At 45.6% G+C, this 11,093-nt stretch overlaps 1 protein-coding gene across 6 annotated transcripts in view; it reads right to left on the bottom strand.

The window, feature by feature from the left end:
- Window positions 1–11,093, bottom strand: part of Snap23 (synaptosome associated protein 23) — a 32,197-nt gene that overhangs the window by 5,632 nt on the left and 15,472 nt on the right. For 2 of the 6 annotated variants that reach the window (XR_015683404.1, XR_015683405.1), the window contains exons 6-8: window positions 8,114–8,365; window positions 4,381–4,536; window positions 482–626 (exon numbers count right to left, since the gene is read on the bottom strand). Coding sequence is in view for 4 of the 6 variants with exons in the window: in XM_087654312.1 (XP_087510438.1) it covers window positions 482–626; window positions 4,381–4,536; window positions 8,333–8,365 (334 nt within the window). In the remaining 2 variants the exon portion in view is untranslated. 6 annotated transcript variants of the gene reach the window in all.

Here is an 11,093-nt window from a genome sequence, read left to right as displayed (position 1 = left end):
TCTGTCTTCCCAATGCTAGGATTGTAAGTGTATACCACTACACCCAGGTTACTCAATACATTCTTAAATTTCTTTTAAAATTACACTTATTTATTGTGTGCATGTACATATGTGTACAGGTCAAAGGACAGTTTATAAGAATTGGTTATGTCCTAAGATGTAGATCCCAGGGATCAAAATCAGGTTGTCAGGCCTGGTGGCCTGCATCTCTACTCCCTAAGCTACCTCACAGGCTCTACAAATAAATTCTTAGCTTCATGTGGAAAGTTTTAGGTTAAATTTCATTCTAATATGTGCCTTTTCAATGAACCACTAACATGAGCAAAACAGCAAGACTGCTTTTAAAATGCTGGAGCAGCCACCTCACCACACTGCCTAAGTAGACTGCATTGATCCCTCCCAAAAGATATTGATCCCTCAATATCACTGGATTCACTCTCATTTTCCTGTGGGTCTAATTACTTTTTTTTTTTTTTTTTACCTTTTCTGTGATCTTCTGTATTTGCTGGTTTTGAGCATCAATTTCATTGCCCATATCCAGAGCCATGTTCTTTAGGTTCCCTAGGATGCTGCCCACTTGAGTCAGGTTCTCTTCCATCTCATCTTCTCTGGCATCATTAGTTATGCTACCAGGAAAAAAAGAGAGTTAAATCAGAACTATAAATGGACTAAATCTAGAATTATAAAAATAAGTAATCAAAATGATGCTCACATGTAAATGAAATGTAGACTAAGAAACAGTCTACACTGAGAAAAAGGAACAAAGGAAGAGAGGAGAGGAGGAGAGAGGAGAGGAGGGGAGGGGAGGGGAGAGGAGAGGAGAAGAGAGGAGAGGAGGGGAGAGGAGAGGAGGGGAGAGGAGAGGAGGGGAGGGGAGGGGAGAGGAGAGGAGAGGAGAGGAGGGGAGGGGAGAGGAGAGGAGGGGAGAGGAGAGGAGAGGAGGGGAGAGGAGAGGAGAGGAAGGGAGGGGAGAGGAGAGGAGAGGAGGGGAGAGGAGAGGAGGGGAGGGGAGGGGAGAGGAGAGGAGGGGAGAGGAGAGGAGGGGAGGGGAGAGGAGAGGAGGGGAGGGGAGAGGAGGGGAGAGGACAGGAGAGGAGGGGAGGGGAGAGGAGAGGAGGGGAGAGGAGAGGAGGGGAGGGGAGAGGAGAGGAGAGGAGGGGAAAGGAGAGGAGGGAAGAGGAGAGGAGAGGAGAGGAGGGGAGGGGAGAGGAGGGGAGGGGAGAGGAGAGGAGAGGAGGGGAGGGGAGAGGAGGGAGGGGAGAGGAGGGGAGGGGAGAGGAGGGGAGAGGAGAGGAGAGGAGGGGAGGGGAGAGGAGGGGAGAGGAGAGGAGGGGAGGGGAGGGGAGAGGAGTGGAGAGGAGAGGAGGGGAGGGGAGAGGAGAGGAGAGGAGGGGAAAGGAGAGGAGGGAAGAGGAGAGGAGAGGAGGGGAGAGGAGGGGAGAGGAGGGGAGGGGAGAGGAGAGGAGAGGAGGGGAGGGGAGAGGAGGGAGGGGAGAGGAGGGGAGGGGAGAGGAGGGGAGAGGAGAGGAGAGGAGGGGAGAGGAGGGGAGGGGAGAGGAGAGGAGAAGGAGGAGGAGGGGAGAGGAGAGGAGGGGAGAGGAGAGGAGAAGGAGGAGGAGGGGAGAGGAGGGGAGAGGAGGGGAGGGGAGAGGAGGGGAGAGGAGAGGAGAGGAGGGGAGAGGAGAGGAGAGGAGGGGAGAGGAGAAGAGAGGAGGGGAGGGGAGAAGAGAGGAGGAGAGGGGAGAGGAGAAGAGAGGAGGGGAGGGGAGAGGAGAGGAGGGGAGGGGAGAGGAGAAGAGAGGAGGGGAGGGGAGAGGAGGGGAGGAGAGGGGAGAGGAGAAGAGAGGAGGGGAGGGGAGAGGAGAGGAGGAGAGGGGAGAGGAGAAGAGAGGAAGAGAGGGGAGAGGAGAGGAGAGGAGAGGGGAGAGGAGAAGAGAGGAAGAGAGGGGAGAGGAGAGGAGAGGAGAGGAGAGGAGAGGAGAGGAGGAGAGGGGAGAGGAGAGGAGGAGAGGGGAGGGGAGAGGAGAGGAGAGGAGAGGAGGGGAGGGGAGAGGAGAGGAGAAGAGAGGAGGGGAGAGGAGAGGAGAAGGAGGAGGAGGGGAGGGGATGGGAGAGGAGAGGAGGGGAGAGGAGAGGAGAGGAGAGGAGAGGAGAAGAGAGGAGAGGAGGGGAGGGGAGAGGAGGGGAGAGGAGAGGAGGGGAGAGGAGAGGAGGGGAGAGGACAGGAGGGGAGAGGAGAGAAGAGGAGGGGAGAGGAGAGGAGGGGAGGGGAGAGGAGAGGAGAAGAGAGGAGGGGAGAGGATAGGAGGAGGAGGAGGAGGGGAGGGGAGGGGATGGGAGAGGAGAGGAGGGGAGAGGAGAGGAGGGGAGAGAAGAGGAGGGGAGGGGAGAGGAGGGGAGGGGAGGGGAGAGGAGAGGAGGAGAGGGGAGAGGAGAGGAGAGGAGAGGAGGAGAGGGGAGAGGAGAGGAGAGGAGAAGAGAGGAGAGGAGGAGAGGGGAGAGGAGAGGAGGGGCGTGGAGGGGAGGGGAGGGGAGGGGAGGGGAGAGGAGAGGAGAGGAGGAGAGGGGAGAGGAGAGGAGAGGAGAAGAGAGGAGAGGAGGAGAGGGGAGAGGAGAGGAGGGGCGTGGAGGGGAGGGGAGGGGAGGGGAGGGGAGGGGAGGGGAGGAGAGGAGAGGAGAGGAGTCAAGTAGGTAATAGGCAGACTAGCAAGATGGCTCAGCAGGTCGAAATGCTTGCTGCAAAAACCTGATGACCGGGCTGCAGAGATGGCTCAGCGGTTGAGAGCACTGACTGTTCTTCCTGAGGTCCTGAGTTCAAATCCCAGCAACCACATGGTGGCTCACAACCATCTGTAATGAGATCTGATGCCCTCTTCTGGTATGTCTGAAGACAGTTATAGTGTACTTACACATAAAGTAAATAAATTAAAAAAAAAAAAAACAAAAAACCTGATGACCTAAGTTCAGTTCATGGAACCCATATAAAGGTAGCATGAGGGAACCAACTCCACAATATTGTCCTCTGACCTCCTCATACACATTATGGAATTCATGTGTACTTTTGTTCACATGTACACATATATAATTAAAAAAATTCTTAAAAGCCAGGTGTGGTGAAACTTAACTGTAATCCTAGCACTCAGAAGGCTCAGGCAGGAAGAGAAACATAAATTGGAGACCAGCCTGGGCTACACAGACCTTGTCTCAAAACAGCAGCAGCAAAAGCCAATCAAGGAGACTACGAGATCTGTGGAGAAGACCACTAACATATAACACTGAGATACAGTGTATTTTCTAGCACCATTAAGGTACTTGTTTACGGTAACACACTAATTCTAATACTCTACTCCAAATCTTCCCAGTCAGGAAAGTATATAGTCCTGGATGGCCTGGAATTCACTATGTTTCTCAGACTGACCTTGAATTAGTCAATCCTCCCATGTTATCCTTCTAAAGTGCTAGGATTACCAGGTAAACAGCTTGTTTTGTTGTCTTCTCTTCACTACAGATAAAGCCTTATGGCCCTTGGCCATACCTATAGCTCCTGGGTTAAAGTAATCCTTCATCCTCAGCCTTTCAAGCCCAGTTGAATCTTTATGCTTTGTTTCCTTCTAAGACAAGGTTTCTCTGTGGGTAGCCCTGGCTGTCCACTCTGTAGACCAGGCTGGCCCTCAAACTGACAGAGATCTGCCTGCCTCTCCCTCCTAAGTACTGGGATTAAAGGCTGCACCACTATTGTCTGGCTTGTTTTAACCTTTACATTTACTTGTAGTGTGTGTGTGTGCACATGCATGTGCACATGTCACAACACATGCACTGGAGATCAGAGGATAATTTAAGTGAGTCAGTTCTCTTTTTTACCATATGAGAACTGGGACTGTAACTCAGGACAGCAGGCTTGGCAGCAAGCTCCTTTACCTGTTGAGACATCTGACCAGCCCCTAACCTGTGGTTAATAAACCTTCAAATCAATCTATGCAGACTCAAATCTCAAGACTTTAAAATCAATTAGACAATGTGGCCAGAATGCCGTACCAGGAAATGGTGGAAGGTAGGGTGTGGGGCTTGACAGCAGCTCTATAGAGGGCATGCCTTGCTCAGCCTTTCCTATACTCCCTTCTCACAGCTTACTGCCTGCCACACGTGAAAAATAACTGTCACCATATTCTTGCTGCCATCATTTTCTTTCCAAGAAACCATAAACCAAATCTTTTGGAATGAGAAGCCAAAATAAACCATCTCTTTGAAAGGAGAGAAGGAAGAAAGGGGGGGGGGGGGAGACTGACAGGTTACTTGTTGAGTTAGGGTTTATTGCTAGCCACACCCAATCTCTAAAATGAGCATTAGGAGATGTAGAAACAGGAGGAAGAGCTGGTGTACCGTTTAATGTATCCACCGCTGGCCGCTCCTGTAGTCTGCTGAGGCTGACCATTTGTTATCCGGCTTGGTTGCTTAGATACCACATTGCTAGGTGAGCTGTCTCCACCATCACCCCATGTTGCCTTATAGTTCTTTCCAGACTCAAAGTTCTTGGTCCTATATTAATGTCAGAGATACAGACAAAGCAGGAAAGGGGGTTTAAGTTATTAGTACTTATTACCCTGAATATGACCCTACAATTTCTTGCTAAAAGTAGGTTATCTGCACTATGGCCGATGTCAAAAGAGGAAAGGGATGAATCAGATAAACCTCTACCAACATTTAATAATTTGGTTTGTCTGTTTGTTTTGGAGACAAGAGCTCATTATGTAGTTCTAACTGTCCTGGAACTTGCTTTTGTAGACCAGACTGTCCTGGAACTCAGAGAGGCCTGCCCCTGCCTCTCCAGTGCTGGGATTAAAGACACGCACTACTACCGCCTACGCATTTTTAAAAGGTCCAAATACTATTACCAAGTTTTTGCTAAGCCATTAGCAAGTGGTAAACTGAAACTAGATATTTCAAGTCTTTCAGCTTATAACTTTTACAAGAAAAGAAAAAAAAAAAAGGTCAATGGACACTGGGAGGGAAGAGAATCCTTGGGGAAGGTGATCTGGGATACACAGAGAGGTTTCTTGGAAGAACCATAGAGCTTAATATATGGGTAGAAAAAAATCCAAGAGGGAAACACTTGGCCCCATCTTTGTTCCCTGTTTGAACTTTTGAACTAGAGTAGTTCTGTATGAAGGAAAAAATGGATTATTTCTAAATTAGACAGCCAACTAATATAATCCTAGCACTCAGAAGAGGCAGAGGCAGGTGGATTTTCGAGTTCAAGGCCAGGTGGTCTACAGAGTGAGTTCCAGAATAGCCGGGGCTACACAGAGAAACCCTGCCTTGAATACCTACCCCCCCCACCCCGCCCCAATCCCAAGTCTAGGTCTTTTAAAGCTAAAGAGGAGCTTGCTGCACAAGCCCCAAAGCTGACTTCAATCTCTGGAACCCAGGGAAAGGCTGGTGTGGTGGTGCACATCTGCAATCCAGCACTTCTCTATCACCATAGGTAGAGATGGGTGCTAGACAGACTCTGTGAATCCGATGCCAGCCTGGTCTCCACAGTGAGGTATTACAACAAAGTAAAACTCAAAGCAAAACCAGAACTCACCTGAAAGGCTTAGGTGTAGCTAATAGAGTCAGAATGTTAACATAGAATATACTTCTCAACTGATATAACAGGCAAGAAAAAGCCCAGATCCCGGCATAGTCACATACACCTTTAATCCCGACACTCAGGGGGCAGAGGCAGTCAAATCTCTTGAGGACACCTGGTCTACAAAGCAAGCTCCAGGGCAGCCAGGGCTGTTGCATAGAGAAACCCTGTCTATATAGCTTAGAGTGGCCAACTTCTGATGTGGCTTTCTTCTACTTCCTAAATGCTGGGATTACAGTATTATGCTACCTCACTTTATCATGTGACTTTAAAATGGCTATTTCAAAACTGTCTTTACTGATTACTTTTGTTTCAAGCAAGATTTTACTTAATTTTAATTTTATTTCTGTATTACCCAAAACTTAGTGTTGCTATAATATAGGCCTTATTTATCCTAGTTTTGAGGTAGTCTCTTTATTGCAAAAATTGCAAAAGAAGAATATAAATTCTATGAAAAAGAAGTGGCTTTTTTCTTAAGCATACGAAGACTAAATTCTGGCTGAACTAGAACTGGACTTTTTGTTACTTGTGAGAAAGATGCTCTTAGCAGGGTATGGCAGCACATGCCTTTAATGCCAGCACTCAGGCAGCTGAGGCAGCAAATCATTTGTTTGAGACCAGCCTGGCTTACATTGTGAGAACTTGTCTCAAAAACTAGAAAGGAGGTCTGCTACGGCAGCTCAGTAAGTAGAGGGCATGCTGCCGAGCTCAACAGACGGAGCTTAGTTCCCAGAATCCATGACGGAGGAAGGATGAAAAGAGTAACCCCTGCAAGCTGTTTTCTGACTTCCCTATGGAAGGGGTGTGTGTGTACTAACTTATTTACTAACATATTTACTCCAGATCGACTGATTGGATTGATTGGGGGGTATACATGCACCACAGCACGCACGCAGAGAAGTCAGAGGACAAATGGCCTTCGAGATTGTTGAAGCAGAATTTTGTTTCTCCAGCTATTGCTGGCTGACAAATTGCAGCGCAATTCTCCCTCCACCCCCGATCTGTGCTGGGATTGCAGATCCTCATCAGTGCATGGAACTTTCACTTGTTTCCAAGGATGGAAATTGGATGTGGGGCCTGGGTGGCAAGCACTTTTACCTACTGATCTATCTTGTAGGCCTTTAAAGGCTCTTCGAAGTTCCCAAATATATATATATATATATATATATACATACATACACACACACACATATATATATATACATACATATTACTATTTCTGTCAATCAGTCATTAATCAGCCATGTCAAATCTTCCCTGGAACAAGGTGAGATATCTAATTTTTAAATTAATATTTTCTTATAATTACCTGTTAAATTAGTGAACTAATACATCATGCATTCTTTGTTAACATATAGGTTCCAGGCAAAAATCTAAAGCAGAGTAATGATATGCAAAATAACCAATATTTCTCAATATTTTTAAAAGAGTGAGTGGCTTTTGGGCTTTTGTCCATCTGTGGTGATGGGGAATAACCCCAGGGCCTCACCAGTCCTAGCACCCAACCACTGGGCTACAACTCTCAGCACAGTAGCCAAGAGTGTTAACTGAGGTAATATAAGTAGGGCTGCTATTAGGATGCTAGGTCGTAGAGCAGGTGGGAGAGAGAGTGACAAACTCAAAAGCAATTAGTAAAATCTAGGCAGAGTGGCATGCCTGCAAACCCAGGACTCTAGAGACTGAGTGAGGCCCGTCTGGGCTAACAAAATATGATCCTATCTCAAAGACAAAAATAAAATCAAAAGTGACCAATGAGTTTTTACCTTTTAAAAAATAGGATACATTATATTTTCTTTCTTCCTTCATTTCTTTCTTTCTATCTATCTATCTATCTATCTATCTATCTATCTATCTATCTATCTATCTATATTTTTATTATTCTTTTATATTGTTTTTAAATAGCTCTAGGTGTCCTAAAACTTGATATGTAGGCCAGGCTGACCTTGAACTCTGAGATCCACCTGCCCCTGCCTCCTCAGTGCTGGGATTAAAGGTGTGAGACCCACGCCTGGCACATTTAAAACTGATATCCCACTTTATTCTAAATAGGATTTACGATGACTAGACTGACAATTCCTCGACTTGATAGTGTCCTATATCAAGGGAAATTAAAATGCAGAGAAGCAATACTTTACTAGAAACATTCTACAGGAACCAGAAGGTATGTGGACATCTAATGGAGAGGAACAGAGAGATGCAGTCAACCTTTAATAGAACTCGACTGCAGCTCTGCTAAAATCAACAATTTAAAGCTTACTGAATTTCAGGGGTGCTTTTATTTTTGCTGTTAACTTAGTAAATAAAAATTTAGCTTTTGGTATGTTAGTCTAATGGAGTTATAACAAATGAAGACCCTTTTATTAAGTTCATCTTTTGTCTGCTAGCATCCATCACAAATTCACATTACACACAACACAGCTTTAGGACCGTTTCCATCACTCACAAATCCATGCACATGCACAGAAAAGCTATTTGAAACATCACCTTGGGCAGCAGGTTAGCAGCTCAGCCTGCACCTCAAGACTGCATCTTAAAGATCCCTTTGATCAGCTACTGAGCCCGGCTTTTGATGTTAGATCTTCATTTTAGTAAGCAAGAAAGGAAGAGATTAAGTGAGAGAATAAGATGCAGACAGTACGTGTCAGTCAAACAGAACAGGAGCAGATTTAGAGCTTTAAATACACGATGCATTTAAATGCCTGCCTGGTTTCAAAGAAACAGCCACCAACTGAGAATCTAGATAAAAAGAAAAACAAGAAAACAATTTAAATGATAGTATACTTCATTTTTCCTGAGCATGTCCAAGGGATAACACTCCTCACAAAAATGTTAAAGTTTATGCTGAGCAGAAGGTCCCCTCAGTCCTCCTCAGTGGGAGAGTGCTTGCTTGTCCTATGCCAGCCAGGCCCTGAGTGTGATCACAAGAGTACACTAATTTAAAAGCTTCAGTGCAGTTACAACTTAAAGCACAAGTGAACCCACTATTTATAATACAAAGTGAACAAAAAGTAACTCTTGTCTTCTAGAGTATTATAAATTTCTAAACAGTTAGATAAACACAATTATGGGTCAGGGGGTGGGGTGGAAGGGAGGAAGGAAAGGAAGAATACATGAACCGAGAAGTTAAGTACTGGTCTAGTAATGCTGCTAGATTCTGACACCCACAGGACGCGGAGGATTAGGATGCTGTATCTGTGTGTGAGGAGCTCATGCTATGGTTGGCTAAGTGCTGACCCTGACTGAAACAGGTAAAGTAAGGTCAGGAAGATCTAGACAGGGGAGGAAAGGGAGATGCTGGGACCATGTGACTTAACAGCAGTCCAGGTCTCATGGGATAAAGACACTGAAAGAAGAAAACTCCCCTAGAATCTTTCACATGGGTTCTGCTCTCTTTTCATGAACAGCTGTTCTGTCATGGCAGTCCTGGACTCCATCTGGTCAGGACTGTTCTCTCCACCCACTGAAAAAGAGTTCTGCCAATGATGGAGGTGAAAGCCTATGTATGGCAGGGCCGTGTTCTACCTTCTCGCCTCATGTTCAAGAAAAGCTTGCCCACACATGGCAGGACACAGAGAAAAACTTCAATACACCCACTGTTCTATCCTCCATGTTCTCTCATCTTTGACCCTTTTAGAATTCATTGCTATTCTTTTTATTAACCTATAACTTAGAAACAGTCATCTAGACTGAAGAGGAGTTTTTGTTCAAGGAAATTCACCTACTTTCTCTTCGTCATTCTTCCAAGATGGTTCATGAAACATAGGTGACAGGAACAGAAGTTTGTAAAACATATCTAAGGGTTTGAGTCATATTATATAGACACTTAGAATGTGCTGCTTAAATCAACCTGCTAAACCTGGTTGACACACTGGTGGTGTTGTTGTTTTTGGAGGGCTTCATTTGGCCCAGGCTGACCTTGAACTCAATATGAAGCTAAGGAAGAGGAGGACCTTGAGAGCTAGGATTATAGGCTTGAACTACCACTCCCAATTTTATGCTGGGCTGGGACTTGAACCCATGTTAAGCAAACAACTGTACTAAATGAGCTACATCCCCAGCTCCAGTCACAGCCACTGAACTATAAACTTCTAGAAAGTCAACCAAAGTATACACGTCAATGGGCTTGTATTAAAGCTGAGAAGAACAGTCAAACCTTTAACTCCTCATGACAAACAAATCCAGATGTGGATCAACAAGCAACATAATCCTTTTATTTAGTGAAAATAGCAGAGAAGGAACTGAGAGAGGGCCCAGGGGTTAAGAGCACTGGCTGCTCTTCCAGAAGGTCTGGGTGACTCCCAACACCGACAAGTGGTTCACTATCTTCTCTAACTCCAATTCCAGGGGATCTGATGGCCTCTGTGGATACCGGACACGCATATGGTGCACAGACATCAAAGCAGGCAAAACACTCATACACATAGTTTTTAATTAAAATTATTATATAATATTATAACATAAAAATACTTATCTGAGAGCTGGGCAGATGGCTCAGCAGTTAAAGGGTATTTGTGGTACAAAATGAGGATCTGAGTCCAAATCCCTGGAACTCACATTAGAAATAAGGCAAAGCAAATAACCAAATACACCTGAAAATATGTAAGTGTAAAAGACTTAACTCACTGGGATTTATGCACCTGGGACTATTAGCTGGACAAACTGTTGATGAAGCCCTGTAACTTAATCTCAAGACACTCATCTTGACTAAGAGCAAAGTTCAAAGAGCTCCTGACTGATGCTCTTAATGGTTAACTGCCTCTGTCCAAACTTTATCTTATTTGATTATCTATTATTAGTAAGAAAATCATAAAGTTTACTTCATCCAAGAGTAAAAGAGAATAGAAATTTCCACAATGGAATAAAATGAGTGACTGGGCATGGTGATTTACTTTAATACACATCTTTAATCCCAGCACTCAGGAAGCAGAAGCAGGCAGATCTCTGAGTTCAAGGCCCGTCTGGTTTATATAGAGAGTTCCAGGCCAGCCAGGACTATATAGTGAGATCCTGTCTCAAGGAATCAAAAAACAAAAGGAAATGGGTGAAGTCCTTTATCTCGAGCACAATCTTCACACAGTATACTATAAAATTTTCTTTGTCAGAGATGCCTTATGAATCACCCAAGAGCATCAACTAAAGACCTATCTAGATCTGGTTTGCCTGTACCCATGTCTGTGGGCAGCAGGGAAGCTTAAACAGTGTGAGGCGGTGGGAGAAGAAAGGGGGTGTGATGGCTTTATATGCTCGCTCAGCCTAGAGTGGCACCATCAGAAGCTGTGTCACTGTAGGTGTGGGCTTTAAGACCCTCATCCTAGCTGCCTGGAAGCCAGTGTTCTGCTAGCAGCCTTCAGATGAAGATGTAGAACTCTCAGCTCTGCCTGCACCATGCCTTCCTAGATTCTGCCATGCCCCCACCTTGATGATAATGGACTGAACCTCTGGACCTGTAAGCCAGCCCCTGTTA

The sequence above is a fragment of the Rattus norvegicus genome, chromosome 3, assembly GCF_021556685.1.
Source record: "Rattus norvegicus strain SHRSP/BbbUtx chromosome 3, alternate assembly SHRSP_T2T, whole genome shotgun sequence".
NCBI lineage: Eukaryota > Metazoa > Chordata > Mammalia > Rodentia > Muridae > Rattus > Rattus norvegicus.
The sequence above is the reverse complement of the archived record's forward strand: the minus strand, read 5'-3'. Positions and strand labels throughout refer to the sequence as shown.